Below are 20,175 nucleotides of genomic sequence, written 5' to 3' on the forward strand. Positions count from 1 at the left end.
GACGTCACTGTGCATTTTTAGTTGGTTTTAAAAAGCGTTGCGACGGATGGTGTGGCTAATCTGAGCGATTATAAGATCTCATCCTCTCGTCGGGATTAAAGTGGAGCTGTGTTGGCTGATATCTTCACAAACAGACGGCGAGGAAGAGGAGGGCTTTTGGAAAGTTTAATCGGGGACGCGTCCACCTACTAAACTCGACTGTAGCCGTTCACAAACAAGCACAGGTCTGTAAATAAAGCAGGAGATGAATCGCGGCGGTCAGGAGTTGGGTCAGCGCCGCCGCCCACCGTTCCGCCCGCTCTCTCCACACACCTCTCTCTCTGTTAGATGAAGTTAGAAGACGCTGCTGTGGGATAAGAGCAGCGACCTCGGCCTCACCGTGTGTGTGTGTGTGTGTGTTCACAGAGCACGCTGTTCTTTAAAGAGCCCACCCACTCCTTCTCTCCCTTTATGTCGCTTGCTTTCTTCTGCTTCACACTCTCCAAGTGCTGACCAAAAATAACACAACTCCTCCGTTAATATATGGCTGACTGTGAGAGTCCAGCATCCCAAACAACAGCGGGGTAGAAAACTAGCAGAGGGAAACGGAAAAAAACAATCGAAGCATCACAGATGGTTTCCACTACAATTATCATTACAAACAGTCTACTTTTAAACTTTAAAGCTGTTAACCATCCAGTGTTGGGGAACAACACAAGGATAGACATTTGGTAGGGTGTCTGTAAAAATTTAGGGAAAAAAAATTGTATTACAAAAAAAAAAAAAAAAAAAATTAAATTGAAAATATAGAAATTGTTTAAATAAATAAATAAATAATTATAGTAATAAATAAATAAATAAAATAATACAAAATTTTAAAATAAATAATGAAGAATTATTGCTACTAATTATTAAAAATAGATTTAAAAATTTGTTTCCAGTGTTTGGTAAGTTACTGTAAAAAATAAATTCATTACTAGATACTAATTACATCTTTGACTGTGTAATTAAATTACTGTCTCAAAAGTATTGCATTACTTATTACTTTCTAAATCCCTTGAACAATACAAGGATAGACACTAAACTGCTCTTTTAATTATTTCAAATAAATAATATACATTTACATAAATTATTCTTGAACTGACCAGTATTTAAGGGGAGAAGTTTTCCTTAAACACATACATTTTTATATTAGATGCCAAATTTTAATGTTGAATTCACTATTGAATTGTTCAGGAATCTATACAATATTTAATGCAATTACATCAGAAATAACTGAAATTAAATTACAGAAAAATTCAGAGTAATCCCTTACTCCAATTACAGTAAAATTCAATTACAGTAATTCATTTCCTAGTAATGCATTACACCCATTGATGGTTTCCAGTAGCATGTTGCCATGTTTGCACTTTTACTGCAGAATTGGGATACTTGTAAATGTTATTTTTCTGCAGGTTAAAGATTTGACCGTTTGCATAAATAGTAATTGACTGAAATGTGTGTATTGAAATATTTTACATTCTACCAATGATAAAACTGCTAGATTGTGAGTTTTGTGGCATTTGAGTTCCTTTATTATTATTAATGACTATTATTAGTGATAAAGTGTAAAATGTATGTAAAATGCATTTTGGGTATGTGAGTGGCATGTGTTGGGTTTGGATGTGGATAGGGTATTTGCGCTTGTTTTGGGATGTTTTTGATTGGCCTTTGGGCTGGTTTTGTTACTCAGACCTGGCAGCCCTGTCCAGTAGTGTGTTTTAGGCCATATTCCATAAGGATTTAATGGTTTTAATTTGCCACCAACAGAAAGCAAGAAATTACCAGTAGAGACCATTATAGTTTCCATTTAACCAAGACAATTACCAAAATAACCAGTGAAATCATTACAGATTCTTGTTTTGTTTAGAAGAGTTTGGACATGCCCCTTTCATGTTTTTTTGACCTGTACAATGATTGATCAAGGTTCAGCTTTCTTTTATTTGTCACACACGTTGCATACTAGTTCCTCGCCCTGCAGTCTAAAGTCAGCTTTTATTTATAGTGCATAATAGAGATTGCAGCTTCACTGTATGAGATAGTAATATAATCAATGATGCAAATATACCACGTTAATACCATGTTTTGTGCACATACCAGATAACTTTCTCCAAGTATTTTTCATGTTATTGCAATAAACAGATGTAAATTTTGTGGCATACAAGTTTATCAGGTGTGTGTGTTTGTGTGTTGGTACTGTAGACTTTGAGATTGTTTAAGTGCTAATTGAGCTAAATAAAACTATGCCGAGGCTGTTGAGAAAAACTCTTCTGACGTTTCTGAGTGCAATCAAACATAAAAATACTGGTGAGCCGAGCTCTTACGTCTGGAGGTGTGTTTGTGTGTGTGTGTGTGTGTGTAGGCTAGAGGCTGATAAGAGCTGTCAGGAACAGCCGTAGAAAGCCTGACAAGCTCAGTAAACTCTAATAAGAGATGGATTTCTCTGAATTTCAGGAATTGCATTTCTCTTGCTCTTTGTTTCTTCGTAGGTTGTGGGTTTGTGAACAATGTTGGTCTATACGCCGACTGTTTCTGCTTGATTTGAGGAAACTGTCTGAGAGACCTCAGCGTTTACTCCTAAAATCCTCGCCTTCAGCGTTGCTATGGATATAATATGTTAAAAACAGACAGGCGACTCTTTCTGGTCCTTTAGGGACTTACTGCGCCTGCAGAGGGAGCTGTGCCATTATATATATATATATATATATATATATATATATATATATGTATGTATATGTATATATGTGTGTATATATATATATATATATATATATATATGTTTGTGTGTGTAAATATACACAGTACACACACATATATTATGTAAACAAAAGCTTTTATTTTGGATGCGATTAATCGTTTGACAGCACTAATATATATATATATATATATATATATATATATACATACATTCTCACACACACACACTAGTTACTAGCAGTTGCAAAGACATGTCATTTTTATTTTAACTTGTTTAAAATAACTGAAATTAAAATAAGCAAAACTGGTATATATCTAAAAATGAATAAAAAAATCATGACAAAAACAATCAACAAAATTACTAAAACAAATCCAAAATATTAATAACAATTATTAAAAATATTTTTTCAATGATACTAATATTTGTACGCTACCAGTACAAATGTAGCCGTGCAAAAAGAGTTTAAATAGGCAGCAGAAATGTTATTTTTATGCAGTATCTGACTCAGATTAATTTAGTTTTTGTTGTTGTTGTCTGAAAAAAAAATCTTTAAAACTGATCCAAGTTTTAAATCCAATTTATTATAAACTGTCGAATTTGTAATATTATTTATCTGTAATTTAAGACTAAATGGTTATGTAATTATTGTTAACCTGAAACTAAAACCATAAAAAAACATTACTTAAAATAAAATAAACATTAACTGAAATTATATATATATATATATTTTTTTTACTAGCTGCCAATGAAACATTTCTCATTTTATTGTAACTTAATGTACTAAAACTAAATAAACTAAAATAAAAAACATAGACATTAATAAAAAAACTAATAAAAATGACAACAAATTATGAAAACTTCAAACAGATATTAAAACGAAAGCAGAAAATTTAAAAATAAAGTCTAATTAAAATATTTAGAAAATTTGCCAAATATTGTGTAGTGAATTAGCGAACGATTGTTGAGTGATTTCATATTTATCTAGCATATAAAACACTGAAGTGCAGCTGGAATAAACACTGAATAAACATAAACACAGGTGTTCTCGAGTACAGGTGTGAATACTCATCTAGTGCAGGTGTCTAAATCGGCCTTGTGTTTGCCAGTTTACTTCTCGCTTTGTTCTCTATTAACTGATGAACACTACTGGGATGGGCATGAATCATTTTACATTACCAAAATAAAACTTTCAGAAGCCCCGAACGCAGGCCGTGTTTTAAAGATGAAGAGGTGAGCGATGTGGGTGGGGGTGTTAATGATGGAGCAGTTGCTCTATTTTGGATGTAATTGCTTTGTTCACGCACCTGCTTCCAAATGCACCATCTGTCATCAGCCCGAGAAAAACTCACAAGACAATCCAACACGTAACGTCTAAATAATGCTGCTGAGAATCATGGTGTGGGATACGGAGACGGTAAAGACAGCACTGCTAAAGGCTGTAATTTAAATAGTTGTCGTCGTGTTGGTGTCAATGTGAAAAACAAAAGTACTGCCCTGCATACTTCCTGTTGGTTTAAATATAGTAAATGAAGCAGTTTCCATTATGCAACAATACACTGTTGTTACTTCATACTACTGAACAAAAGTTTGGAGTAATTACAGTGGGGAAAAAAATATTTGATCCCCTGCTGATTTTGTACATTTGCCCACTGATAAAGCAATGATCAGTCTATAATTTTAATGGTAGGTTTATTTGAACAGTGAGAGACAGAATAACAACAAAAAAAAAAATCCAGAAAGACGCATTTAAAAAAAGTTATAAATTGATTTGCATTAATGAGTCATAAGTATTTGACCCCTTTGCAAAACATGGCTTTGCACTTGGTGGCAAACCCCTGTTTGCAATCACAGAGGTCAGACGTATCCTGTAGTTTGCCACCAGGTTTGCACACATCTCAGGTGTCATTTTGTTCCACTCCTCTTTGCAGATCCTCTCCAAGTCATTAAGGTTTCGAGGCTGACGTTTGGCAACTCGAACCTTCAGCTCCCTTCACAGATTTTCTATGGGATGAAGGTCTGGAGACTGGCTAGGCCACTCCAGGAGTGCTTCTTCTTGAGCCACTCCTTTGTTGCCTTGGCCATGTGTTTTGGGTAATTTCATGCTGGAATATCCATCCACGACCCATTTTCAATGCCCTGGTTGGGTTCGATGCCCTGGCCCTGACGATACATGGCCCCCGTCCATCGTCCCTTTGATGAGGTGCAGTTGTCCTGTCCCCTTCGCAGAAAAACACCCCCAAATCATAATGTTTCCACCTCCATGTTTGACAGTGGGGATGGTGTTCTTGGGGTCATAGGCAGCATTCCTCCTCCAAACACGGCAAGTTGAGTTGATGCCAAAGAGCTGGATTTTGGTCTCATCTGACCACAACACTTTCACCCAGTTCTCCTCTGAATCATTGGAAAACTTCAGACGGGTCTGTACATGTGCTTTCTTGAGCAGGGGGACCTTGCGGGCGCTGCAGGATTTCAGTCCTTCACGGTGTAGTGTGTTGCCAATTGTTTTCTTGGTGACTATGGTCCCAGCTGCCTTGAGATCATTGACAAGATCCTCCCGTGTAGTTCTGGGCTGATTCCTCACGTTCTCATGATCACTGAAACTCCACGAGGTGAGATCTTGCATGGAGCCCCAGTCCGAGGGAGATTGACAGTTATTTTGTGTTTCTTCCATTTGCGAATAATCGCTGTCACCTTCTCACCAAGCTGCTTGGCGATGGTCTTGTAGCCCATTCCAGCCTTGTGTAGGTCTACAGTCTTGTCCCTGACATCCTTGGACAACTCTTTGGTCTCGGCCATGGTGGAGAGTTTGGAATCTGATTGATTGATAGCTTCTGTGGACAGGTGTCTTTTATACAGGTAACAAGCTGAGATTACTCCCTTAAAGAGAGGGCTCCTAATCAGATCCTTACCTGTATAAAAGACACCTGGGAGACAGAAATCTTGCTGATTGAAAGGGGATCAAATACTTATTTCACTCATTGAAATGCAAATCAATTTATAACTTTTTTGAAATGCCTTTTTCTGTTGTTATTCTGTCTCTCACTGTTCAGATAAACCTACCATTAAAATTATAGGCTGATCATTTCTTTGTCAGTGAGTAAACGTACAAAATCAGCAGGGGATCAAATAATTTTTTTCCCCCGCTAAGTTTAAAAAAAAAAAGGTTTTAAGTCTCTTATTCTCACCAAGGCTGCATTTTTTTTTATCAAAAAATTAAGAAAAAACTGTGATAATGGGAAATAATATTACAATTCAAAATAGCTGTTTTCTATGTCAATATATATTAAAATGTAATTTATTTCTGTGATCAAAGTTGCATTTTCAGCATCATTACTCCAGTCTTCAGTGTCACATGATCCTTCAGAAATAATTCTGATATGCTGATTTACTGCTCAAGAAACATTTCTGATTATTATTAATGTTGAAAACAGTTGTGTGTTGCCCAATATTTTTGTGGAAACCATGATATGCTACCATTCAAAATTTTTGTGGTCAGTAATATTTAAAAAAAAAGAGAAATTTAAAGAGAGATTCTATTTTAAATAAATGCTGCTCTTTTGAACTTTCTATTCATCAAAGAATCCTGAAAAATATGACGCAACACCACAATGTTTTCAGCATTGATAATAATCAGAAATAAACCTTGAGCAGCAAATCAGCATATTAGAATGATTAGCCCAGGGCCCGGTTTTTCAAAAGGTTTAATCCGGATAAAATTGATCCGGATTTAGTAATCCTTTTTTTTTGCGATCCGTGATCACGTAATCCATCTTACTTTTGAGCCAGTTTTTCAAAGCAACATTGGATTGGATCAATCTGATCCGGATAGGAACTTTTCAGGATCACCAAATCTGGATAACCAGTGCTCAAACAGGATAGGAAATCACAATATAGAACTATAGATATGTAAAGAGCATTGTTAAAAGCGCTATACAAATAATATTGACTTGACTTGAACACTGGAGTAATGATGCTGAAAAGTCAGCTAGGATCACAGGAATAAATTACATTTTACTATATATTCACATAGAAAACAGCTAATTGAAATTGTAAAAATATTTCATAATTTTACAGTTTTTACTGTATTTTTTATCAAATAAATGCAAGCCTTTCTGAGTGGAAGAGACTTCTTTCAAAAACACCCAAAACGTTTGACCAGTAGTATATACTGCATTAAGTGTAAGTGTAGTATATTAGTGTGCTGTTGGAACACATCCCGTGTGTTTTGGGGTCGTGTGAGGTGAGGTGGCTCATCTTTGGTGTTGTTGTGCTTCCTGACATATCCTGAAAGATGTGTGTGTGTGTGTGTGTGTGTGTGTGTGAGAGCTAATACTCCGTCCCTCGGGCTGAACTTTTCTCTGGAGTGAAATTCATGGGAAGACACGAATGTCAAAAAGTCGATTTGCAACACACATCCCATCTATTTTCCATTTGAGAGGGTTTTGCCGGCTATGAGCGGTGTGTGTGTGTGTGTGTGTGTATAACTGTGTGTGAAAGTGATTTGGGATTACAGGTGCCTGGCAGGTTTATCGGAGACCCGGCAGCTTTATCCATCCGTCTGAGTGTGTGTAAGTCTGCAGGCTTAGGGCTGCTCTGCACAGGGTTTCTCTCTCGTGAATCTGATTGTTTGATTTGTGTCTTGTGGCTTGTGTTTACTGAGATCAGATGCCTCGCTGATGCTCTGACCTGCAGAATTAACGCTACAGGGGAATATCGTCTGGATTTATTAGTACTGACTGCTCGCTGCATACAGGTCAGGGATTTGAAGACACTGTCAAGTGTTAAAGTTGTGAGTGTGTGTGTTTTGTCCTGCAGTGTTTGAGCTGCAGACATCAGTGATTCCTCAAATCATGTGTGTTACCAGTGCTGGAAGATTACTTAACCATTACTGATTCCAAATAATTGTAGTTAGTAACGTAATCCATTACTTTACAGATAATCATACTTGATTACTTTTAGATTACTTTTGACCTAACTTGTTTATCACATTGATTTAAATCGTATAATCGCGTACCATACTGATAAAAAATATACTGTATTTTAAAATGTAATTTAATCTAATTGCAAGTACTTATTTTTTTTTTTTTGGATTACATTATCTAGATTACATGTAATCAGTTACTACCCAGCACTGTGTTTACTAAGTGATCAGACACACAATTTCAGGCAACGCAGCTTTCCTGTCTCTTTCACTGTCTGTCAGTCAGCGGTGGTTTGTTGAATATTTCTAATTGTTTTGTAGATTCACAACAAACTGAATTTTGGCCCATAAACAATACATCTCAGAGCTGCTCGCAGCACGTCTCTGATTCTTATACTATAAATGTCACTAAATAAAGCGGCTGAATGCCAACAGAAATTCACACGCACACAATGTTGTGATAAGTGCTGTCAGTTTTCTTGTTCTCCAAAAGCTGACCTGTTGACAGTTTGGTGTGTTAACAGCAGAAAGAACTCTTTCAGTGTAGAGAAGCTGTTAACGATTCACATTTCCTCCCTGTTCTAGCATACGCCGCCTTCAAGTCATGTCGCAATGAATTCTTTATGAGATGAGTGCATATGAACACCGCTATGTCATAATTACCAGCGGGAAACTGCATTTTTTTTCTTTGAGCTCACTCCCAGAAAACAAAAATGTTCTAAGAACGTTTTGCTAACGTTCCCATTAAATGATAAAAAACGTTATTTCTGATTGTTCTGTTTTTTTTAAGGTTTTACCAAGTTTTTTTTTCCCAATCATGAACATTAAGGGAACGTTCCATTTGATGATTTTCCAAAAATTATGAGAACATTACCTTTGAATATTCTCATAATGAATGTAGTAACGTTTAAAAAAACGTTAGATGAATGTCCAACTAAAACGTTTCTGAATAAACAATCACTGAACGATGTATAAATAATGTTTTTTCGCTAACATTTTGAAAGACCAGATAACTTTGAATGAACATTGTATTAATGTTTGCTCATAACTTTGAGAGAACCTTTCCAGAACGTTCAAAGAACACTGGAGGTGTGTCCAAATTAAATAATGGTGGAAGCAGGTTTATTATAGCAATATTGTGAATGTTGACTGTTTTCTCAGTTTTATTCCTCTATAGATCGCATTTCATAGGTTCATCTTTTAACCTGTTTCTTTAGTTCATCTTCTTGTTTTCTGCATTCTATCAGGTTCTGATAAGCTCCGCCCCCTGATCACTAAAAACAAACCCCCAGAACTCAACAAATCTGGGTTTGGGTCTGAGTCAGAGTAGCTGGATCAAGCATGAAGCTTTTCCTCTCAAAGCCAGACTGAGGCGGATAAAACCCTGTCAATCACAGCGCATATGAAAACATGCCTTCCTACAGAGAGGTTTCAGAAGAGCATCTGTGAGATTTACACTGTATATGACAGCTTTATGTGAGGAACAGGCTCAAATTTTGATGGCGCTTTTTGGCTGACCTTCCACTTTCATTCTATGAAAAAAAATAATGTTCCACAGAAGAAAATGACACAGGCTTCACGTGACATGAAGGTGAATAGATGATAACAGTATTTGGCTGTCTGGGTGCACCGTCCCTTTAAGAGTCAATGCACCGGGCTTACAGAAATCTGTCAATTGCGAATGACTAGTACAGCTTTCTTCTGTGTGTGTGTGTGTGTGTGTGTTTCACTCTGATGGATCACGTTGTCACTCTCTCTCCCCTGCTTTTACACTGATCAATGAGCTAATGGAGTGTTAGAGCGGGATAACAGCTTTACCTCAGTGCACACACACACACACACACACACACACACGGCTGACCCCCCTCAGGTCTTCATTCTGTAGGGGTTTGTAAGAAAGTCATTTGTCTTGTGACACTAGTGGACTTCCTTTAGGGTCTGTGGAGGTTAAATGTGTGGATATTCATGATATCTGTCTAGTAGGATTGGGAAAAATTCAGATTGAGTCAATACATGAGCTGAAATTAATTCAGAACGACTGGAAGAGGAATTTACTGAAGGAATTAAAGAGTCACGCAAAAGAGGAATGTCATTAGTCCATCACAACAATAAAAATGGCCAGAAACAGATTGCTTATTATGGGACCTGTGCTTTACATTTATGATTTTTGCAGATGCTTTTATCCAAAGAGACTTACAGTAGTTTCAAGCTGTATATTTTATCAGTTTGTCCATTTTCTTGCTTCATTTAATATGAAATGGAAGTGTTCTGTAAAATGAAAGTTAATTTAATAATAAAATATTTTATTAAATATAATTTAATTTCTAATTTAATAAATATATTATTATTACTATTAATAATAATATTAGTATTATTATTATGCTTTTAAGTATTTTAATTACGAATTATTAATGAATTATACATAGAACACCTTAGAAATCACATAACTATAATATAATATAAAAAAAAAAAAAAAAAAAAAAAAAAAATATATATATATATATATATATATATATATATATATATATATATATATATATATATATATATATATATATATATATATATATATTTTTTTTTTTTTTTTTAACATTTATCTTACATTTATTTTATGTTATATAACTATAATATCAGGCATTATAAATATCTGATTTTCGTAGCAGAAAATTTCAAGCATTGATTTGCACATATGTATGTGACAACATGCTTACGGGTAAACCATGCCATAAAATATTATAGAAATGTATTATTAATAAAAGCTGTTTTGTTAAATTCATTCCATGTTAATTCTATTTTAAGTTAACATGCAATTTACAGTTCTGCGTCTTGTTTGCTAAATCGGTTCGATTGATATTGGGGTATTGAATTGGTGTCTAGTCCTCAAATCTCAGTGCTCCTGTCACATCACTCCAGGCTAATCCTCTCTCTCATCCCGTATCACACATTCACTTGCAGTGCTGCTAATCAGGGTTTGGAGGGCAGATTATGTTTTAACGATCCAAACCGTTTTATATGGCAGGTTTTTGCCCATCTGACTGAAATCACGGTTATTATGTGGCGCTGACGATTTCACAGACTCGAGTGGAACAGCTCAGGTGTGCGCGAGCGCCTGCTGCTCACTCCGGCCCAGCAGAGAGACGTCCAGCGTGATTAGCACTGATAGATAGAGACAGAAATGATGGGACGAATCTCTCAGAAACATCACCAGGTCTCTTTTCTTTTTTTTTTTTAAATTTTGACCTTATTTTCATGACAGTTCAGCACATTTTGCCCCAAAATGCTTGTTACTGTAATGCATCTGGGTGTTTTACTTTTGTATCTGGAGTCTTTTATAATTCTCATAATTCTCAGTGGTGACACTTATTACATTCTCATTACTGTAATACAACAATGTTTTAATTAAAATCTGCATGAACAAAAGCAGTGCAACCGATACTAGCATAATGTACAAGTATGTTCCACATCACAGCAATGATGTTGGATTATAGAAAATTGGAGCAAATGTGCTTAACTTTCCTGAAAATAATACATCTTTCTAAATATAGGCTTCATTTTATTTAAATTTGATCTGGACATGTAATTTACAGATTTCGTGAGATTCACCCGAAGAGAGAAAATGGCTGAGCGTCTTTAACATGATGCAGAACTAGGAAAAAAGTCCAGCAAGCCAATGCTTATGGGCACAGCAGGAAATCAGCCAACCAGAAATAGGAAGAGAAAAGGAGAGAGAGAGAGAGAGAGAGAGAGAGAGAGGGAGGCTCATAAGTAATTGAAATGGAGGTGATGTCGCTGTTGGGCTGCACTGCTACTGTAACTGAAGTGCAGCCGAGCGTTTGGGATAAAATTGCTTTCTAATTATTCAATCCACCTTTACTTTTCCTCCTGAGGGACAGAGAGAGAATGACTGAAAGAAAGAGAGAGAAAGATGCATGTATGTTGATGAAGCATTTTACAGGTTGATATTTGCACGCTGTTTGTTTTGATGTATTATGAGCCATACACTTAATATGCATTTATTTTTTTCCCAGCATGCAGCAGCAGTGGGTGTGTGTGGCTTTACTGGCCCTCCTGACTGTCACAGTGACGCTGGTAGATGGTGGAAAAACAGAGAAACAAGGTAACAGAACATTTTCTTTTCTGTATCACTCTTACTGCTCTGTATTGCCACATATTGCTATATTTTACCCTACACTGCTGTATATATAACCCCATACTTGTCTGCATTACCCTGTGCTGCTCTATATTACCCCATATGCTACTATATATTACCCTATCAGCCCACATTGCTCTATATTACCTCGCAATGCACTATATTATCCCATACTATATACATACAATATCACCACACATGCCTCTATATTTCCCTGAATTTCTCTGTATCACCCCAGATTGATCTACATTTCCCCTTGCTCCTCTACAGTATATTACCCCCTTGGGCTCTATATTACCTCCATAATCTATAATTTCCCACACTGCTCTATCTTTTCTATTCTTACTGCTCTTTATTGCCACATATTGCTCTGGGTGGCCCCATACTGCTCTATACCACCCACACCGTTCTATATTACCCTGTACTGATTTATATCACCACGCCGCTTTGCTTCCTCTTTCCTTAATCTCTCCCTGTCTAGCCTTTACTAACCTGAACAATGCCTGAAACTTTGAATTGCAAGCACTTCCTGTGTTTATTTGCCTCTTTATGATGAATCGTTTTTTGTATTCCTCAATTGTAAGTCGCTTTGGATAAAAGCGTCTGCTAAATGAATAAATGTAAATGTAAATATTATCCCAGTCTGCTCTTTATTAACCTTGCCGCTCTTTATTACCCCACACTGCTCTACATCACCCACGCCGCTCTATATTACCCAGTACTGCTCTACATCACCCATGCCGCTCTGTAATGTATTATCCCATACTGCTATATATCACCCATGCTGCTCTATATTACCCCATACTATTCTATATCACCCATGCTGCTCTATATTACCCCATACCTGTCTGTATCACGCATGCCTCTCAATATTACCCTATACTGCTCTATTTCACCCGTGCAGCTCTATATTGCTCTGTATCACGCATGCCTCTCAATATTACCCCATACTGCTGTATTTCACCCATTCAGCTCTATATCACCCCATACTATTCTATATCACCCATACTGCTCTATATTACCCCATACTGCTCTATATCACCCATGCCGCTCCATATTGCTCTGTATCACGCATGCCTCTCAATATTACCCCATAATGCTGTATTTCACCCATGCAGCTCTAAATTAACCCATACTGCTCTATATTACCCCATACTGGTCTGTATCACCCATGCCTCTCAATATTACCCCATACTGCTCTATATCACCCATGCCGCTCTATGTCACCCATGGTGCTCTAAATTACTCAGTACTGCTCTATATCACTCATGCTTCTCTATATTACCCCATGGTGCTCTAAATTACTCAATACTGCTCTGTATTGTATTTGGGGGAAGTCGTGGCCTAATGGTTAGAGAGTCGGACTCGTAATCCAAAGGTTGCGGGTTCAAGTCTCGGGCCGGCAGGGATTGTAGGTGGGGGGAGTGAATGTCCAGCGCTCTCTCCACCCTCAATACCACGACTGAGGTGCCCTTGAGCAAGGCACCGAACCCCCAACTGCTCCCCGGGCGCCGCAGCATAAATGGCTGCCCACTGCTCCGGGTGTGTGTTGACGGTGTGTGTGTGTGTTCACTGCTGTGTGTGTGCACTTTGGATGGGTTAAATGCAGAGCACGAATTCCGAGTATGGGTCACCATACTTGGCAGTATGTCACTTCACTTCACTTCTATTTCACTCATACCGCTCTATATTACTCCATACTGGTCTGTATCACACATGCCTCTCAATATTACCCCATATGGCTCTATTTCACTCATGCAGCTCTATATTACCCCATACTGCTCTATATCACCCATGCTGTTAAATATTACCCCATACTGCTCTGTATCACCAACGTCACTCTTTATACCACCATGCTGCTCTATATTATCCCATGCTGCTCTGTTGCCCACGCCATTCTATATTACAATGCTGCTCTATATTACCCATGCTGGTCTATATCACCCACACTGCACTGAATTACCTTTCAGCACTCTATATTTCCCCACGCTCCTCTATATTATCCCACAGTGCTCTATATATCCACACACACACACTGCTCTGTATCACCTCACGCTGCACTATATCAACCCACACACTCTCTCTGGCTCTCATACACACAATTGTAAGGTGCAACATGAAAGTGTGTGTGCTCTCACTCTGACAGGTAAGAAAGAGCGTAAATCGGACTGTGGCGAGTGGCAGTGGAGTGTGTGTGTGGCTAACGAGGGTGACTGCGGCCTGGGCACCAGAGAGGGCACACGCACCGGCACCGACTGTAAACAGACCATCAAAACCCAGCGCTGCAAAATCCCCTGCAACTGGAAAAAGCAGTTTGGAGGTGAGAAGCCACACAAACGCAGGTTACACACACACACACACACAGGGCTCAGGGTAAATAAGCCAGCGCTGTGGAGTAACAGGATGGAGATTCTCACAGAATTCTGTCCTCAGAAATGACACGACTGTAGTGAGAGCCATAAACAAGCTGGCAGAATATACCACCGTGTGTGTGTGTGTGTGTGTGAGAGAGAGCGCATATGCCACCTTCCCTCGGGATTTGTAGGTATGCACATAAACTATCAACAAACACTGAAACTGTAGGGTGTTTTCTCTAAGAAGTCTCTCTCTGGGAATGTGCAAGACCGTCTCGCTCTGAAAGAACATCAGAAATCACAGACTTAATAAAACATGATCACACTAAACGTTGAGTGATGAATCCTCTGTGTATTTCTGTGTAGTTCAGCAGCCATGTCAGTGCAGTTTATCATCGAAACGCTGATGTCTGGTGCAGAATTTTTCCTCTTGAGTTATAAGGGCTCTATTTCACACCGGCCTCATTTTTGAGGACCTCGGTTCAGGACAGCGGCCGTTCAGCCGGAGGGCTGCTGCATGTAATTACATTCTCTATGCCTTTAAATATGTCATTAGAGACAATTTTGTGCTTGATTGAAGCAGTTTAACCCCCATCCATTCCGGCAGAGACCGAGAGAAATCGCTCCAACGCATGGACAGAAAGAATGAAAGATGAAATGAGACAAGAGATACAGGAACGAGTGCATAGATCAGGGCTTCGCAATTGGTTTTGCTTCAGGATCCCGATTTTACATTAGCCGTCAAGTGCCAACCCAACACAGAACCTAAATTGTTTATCATGTAAAATTGCATTTCGATGGTCTCATGCTCACGGCAGCCAATAATTCACCTTGCAAAACAAACAAACTGTGCCCGGCACAAACCTCACTGTAAGTGAACCTGTATTTAATGTAGTCTGGGTTGTGTTTTCTTTTCCCTTGTGTAGCCCTCAACCCATTTTACTTCCATAATCTGATGTATTTCCAAGTGAAACAGGATATTCAACAAGAAAAAAATGAGCTTTTTTAACTTTGGGAGTTATTGCATGGTGAAAAGTTTCTCTGTGTGACAGATGGTTGAAAAGGGATTGGAGACGGCAGCTGAAAACTTGTTCAAGATTATGAAAACAAACATTTGTTTTTCAGAATAGCATGCACTGATGAATCCTTCACAATAACACCAGGAAGATGTATTGAGACAGTACATTTGGATTTCATGTTGACTTTAAACCTGTTTACGCATGTATGTTTGTTTTGCATTTGCATTTGCAATGTATTTTTTACACCGTTTTGTTGCATTTGAACTTGTCAAAATCAAGCTGTGGGTTTTTGTCTTTTGCAGGTGATTGTAAGTATGATTTTCAAGCGTGGGGAGAGTGTGACTCGACCACAGGAATGAAGACGCGCACTGGTATGCTAAAGCGAGCGCTGATGGATGCTAACTGCCCGAACACCGTCAGCGCCACCAAACCCTGCGGCAAACCCAAGACCAAGATACAAGGTACAAGAACACACACATAAAGACACAAAAAGATTTTGAGCATGCAACGTGCTAAACTTGAATAAATACAAAAGCAGTATCAACTGATTTGATTGGAGTGCTAAAAAACATTTTTTGCATTAAGGCAAGACACCACAAGTGAATAGGGTAAAAATTATAATTACCATGCTTCCCTAGTTGATTAAGCACATTACATTATGACAGTATAAAGTTTCCTGCATTGCTATGCTGAAATATGCAAACAGAGCATTATCTAATTAAATATGCACTAATTTGCATACATGCAAACTTTTTGTTTCATTTTGTTAAGTGATTTTAGATTTCTTTTTTTTTTATCACTGCATCAATCAGAAAATACTGGCTACAGCCAGAAAAATATACATATTTCACCATGTTTTCACCGTGATTAGGAATAAAATGTACTGTAATATAAACCAAGCAAATGATATATAAACCCCTCAGTAAATCTCTTCAGAATATAGATTGGAATAAAACTGGGAAGTCTGATTAAGTGCTGCTGAAATGGAGAAAACTCTCATAGCCTTTAAAGATATGGATTATAATTGAAATTGACAGATTTTACAAGTTTTTACATTAAGACAAAACACCACAGGTGAATAGGGTAAAAAAATGTATTACCATGCTTCTGTAGCTGATTAATCACACTATATTAAGACAATTGATTCAGTTACAATTTCTCTGCAATATTAGGTTTAAATATACATTAAAGACATAATTTAATTAATTTGCGTACATTTCCATAACCAAAATCCAACATTAGATGAACCAGACTTTTTGACATATTAAAAGGTTTTTATAGAGGGGATTTCTCTTTTTATCACTCCATAAATCAAAAAATATTGTCAACAAACCAGGAAATGGATTTTCAGCATGTTTATAGGAATAAAATGTTGCATAAAATCAGGCGAATGATATATGAACAAACCCCTCAGTAAAAACCATCAGAAAATAGATAGGAATTAAACTGTTAAGTACTGCTGAAATGGAGATAAACCACCCACACGGAAATAACTTTTAAAGATATGCATTAGAATTGACATCTACAGGCTAAAATAGGTAAATCTGAATAAAATAAACACTTAAAGGTGTATTTTGGATTTTTTTTCTGCTAGTCTGATATAAGACGTGTCATAAAAGCAAAGTAGCCCAAAAATGGACCAGTGCATGAAAAAATAACTTCTTTCCATAAAAAGAATTAAAAATCCAAATGATCCATATTTATTTATAATCCCAAGCATTATGCTAATGTTTGACATTATCGTATACTCCAGACTCCATGTTTTCATATTAATCTTATACAGGTCTGCATTTTGAACCGCAGGACAGAGATCGTAAGGTTACTCTGAAATATTGATCAAATCAGGTCTTTCTCTCTGGCTCAAGAAGTTTCTAAAGACTCTGTTAAAGTTTAATAAATGTGACGGTTTTGCCACAGACGGCTGGACTGTGTTGTTGTTGTCTGTGCTTCATATTATTATGAAGTGAATATGCTGAGATTCATGGCTGCTCTTGTATGTTACTGCAGCATTTCTAACCCGCTGATGAATCAATCCCTCGTTCTCTAATATTCATCATTTGTAAGTCACTTTGGATGAAAGCATCTGCTAAATGAATAAATGCAAATGTAAATGTTGGCAAAAATTCAGGCTAATCAAAAGAAATTCGTCTTAATCTACCAAGAGCATCTTTTTCAATCTGAAATTCGCAGATTAGATTTTCCACCACAAAACAAAACACACAAACAGACAGCAGCATATGCATATATTTAACTGATAAAGAAGAGTTTAATGAAGTCGCGATATGATTGTGTTTGGATGAAATGGACAGCGAACCAGTTAAAGATGACATTCAGGTCAAGAGCAGCTTTTCTAAACCTCATTGTTGCTGTAAATGATATTAACCAGTGTTAAAGTGCTGTAGTACCTGTTGTGAATGTCTGGATAAGGCTGCTGGATCAGAACGAGAGAGGGAGGATGAGCAAGTGCAGGGAGATGGATTTGTCTGTAATGGATGTGACGGGTCTCGTGTGCTCGTCTCATTTATCAGGATTTGGACATGAGCTCAAGTGCTGCTGCCACCCTGAAAGAGCTTAAAGAGACGAATCCATCATCAAGCACCAGAGATGAAGAACTGACCGCAGGAAAGAAACATAAGCGTCTCAATATGAACTCAAACATTTCTTAAAAAATAGCTCCGTACTCTTAATGCATGTCAACAACTGACCCGTTTGTGTCTGCCTTAATTTCTCTTTCAGGAGGAACATCATTCCAACTCCAATTTGGAATTAAGGTTTTTGAAAGAAGTCTCTTCTGCTCACCGGGCTGCATTTATTTGATCAAAAATACAGTAAAAAGTGTAAAATTGTGAAAAATTATTACTATTTGAAATAGCTGTTTTCTATGTGAATATGTAGTGCAGTGTAATTGATTTCTGTGATTAAATATAATTTTTCAGCATCATTACTCCAGTCTTCAGTGTCACATGATCCTTCAGAAATCATTCTAATATGCTGCTCAAGAAACATTTCTGATTATTATCAATGTTAATAAAAGCAGTTGTGCTGCCCACAAACCGTGGAAACCGTGACACATTTTATTTTTCAATCTTCACAGATAAATAGAAAGTATTTGAAATAGATGTAACATTATAAATGTCTTTACTGGCACTTTTGATCAATTTAATGCATCCTTGATTAATAAAAGTATTAATATCTATTTTTAAGTCTTACCCCAAACTACACAAAAATATTGAGCAGCACAACTGTTTTCAACATTAATAATAATCAGAAATGTTTGTTGATCAGTAAATCAGTATATTAGAGTGATTTCTGAAGATCATGTGACACTGAAGACTGGAGTAATGATGCTGAAAATACAGCTGCAGATCACAGAAATAAATTATTCTAAAATATATTCACATAGAAAACAGTTATATTGAATTGTAATAATATTTCACAATTTTTACTGTATTTTTGAGCAAATCAATGCAGCCTTGGTGAGCAGAAGAGATCAAAAAATTACAAAATTTTATTTATTCCAGACTTTTGACTGGTATTGTATAACTGAAAACTATCAAAGCAACATCTGAGCAAATCAAATGTTCCTTTGGGACTGCAGGTGTGTGTGTGTGTGTGTGTGTACAGGTTTATATATCCTGGTGGGGACTTAAACCTGAATACACACAGACTCATGGGGACTCGTGTCACGGTGGGGACCTAAATTGAGCTCACAAATGCTTATAAATCATACAGAATGAGTTTTTTTGAGAAAGTAAAAATGCACAAAGTTTCCTGTAAGGGGTAGGCTTAGGTGTAGGGTTGGTGTAGGGCGATAGATAATACAGTTTGTACAGTATAAAAAGCATTATGCCTATGGAGATTCCCTACTGTGTGTGTGTGTGTGTGTGTGTGTGTGTGATACTGTATCTGCAGGTAATGTGTATTTGTGCCCTTTTCAGTGTGCCAACAAACAGAGGATAGAAGTGATTAGAAACTCCCTAGAAATTCCCTACAGATGGACTGGAAACACACACACACACACACACACACACAGGGTGAGAGGGGCGTTTTCACTGGGGTCTGTTTGAGGTGATAAGAGCAGCAGCAGAGAGGATTGTGGGGGTTTGGGAGCGGGTGTCACTGTCACAGATGGATGAACTGAGGTAAACACACACACACACACACACACACACATCATCTCACCTGTTAGTCTGTCCTGTGGTACAGCAGGCCGGAGTGGATGGGACGTCACATCACTGATTTTCATGGTGAAGTGATGAGGATTTTCACAGCCTCTGATTGGCCGAGCTTCTGTTTGTGTGTCTCTGTCAGGTCACATGATTTGGCTCATATTAAAGGCTAATTCTTAAATAACAGGCTGAACCGCTGCGGTCCGTCCAGCTCATGAGACGCAGATGCTGATGTGTGTGTGTGTGTGTGTGTATGTGGATGACTGAGCCGTTTCTCCATCATGCTGTACGGTGATCAGATCACAGCTGGTATAATGTTATTGCTCAGACGTTGCTCATTCAAAACTCAACGAGGCTTCATTGAAATGCTCGATTAGCTTTCATTTAATTGAATTACAAACTTTATTTCAGATGTTTCTCCTTAAACTCTTGTGGGGAAAGAAAATCTAACACAAATGAGACAAATTAAGTTTTGAAAAATAACATGGACAGTATATATATATGCAAGTAATTGCATGCTTTTGTATTATATGTATATATATGTGTCTGTGTGTGTGTGTGTTTGGAATAATCAATATTTTTGGCCCCAACATAATGGTCCAGTTTCACAGATGGGGCTTAGCTTAAGCCAGGACTAGGCCTTAGTTAAATTGAGACATTTAAGCAGCTTTTATGAAAAATGCCTTCGAAGAAAACGTTACAGGTGTTCATCTTGAGACAGATCAATGGCACTGATATATTTTAAGATATGTCAGAGCAAGATATTTTTAGTTGAGACAGCTCAAACATGAGTTTTAGTCTGGGACTAGCTTTATAAGCCTCGTCTGTGAAACCGGGGGAATATGT

General features: G+C 37.4%; 1 protein-coding gene across 2 annotated transcripts in view; it reads left to right on the forward strand.

Moving 5' to 3' along the window:
- LOC306861398 (pleiotrophin-A-like) overlaps nucleotides 1–20,175 on the forward strand; it is a 45,332-nt gene that overhangs the window by 22,407 nt on the left and 2,750 nt on the right. For both annotated transcript variants that reach the window (XM_079403623.1, XM_079403624.1), the window contains exons 2-4: nucleotides 11,666–11,754; nucleotides 13,934–14,107; nucleotides 15,463–15,621. In XM_079403623.1, the coding sequence (XP_079259749.1) occupies nucleotides 11,666–11,754; nucleotides 13,934–14,107; nucleotides 15,463–15,621 (422 nt within the window). The remainder of the gene's footprint in view (nucleotides 1–11,665; nucleotides 11,755–13,933; nucleotides 14,108–15,462; nucleotides 15,622–20,175) is intronic.

Source organism: Barbus barbus (assembly GCF_936440315.1).
Source record: "Barbus barbus genome assembly, chromosome: 42".
NCBI lineage: Eukaryota > Metazoa > Chordata > Actinopteri > Cypriniformes > Cyprinidae > Barbus > Barbus barbus.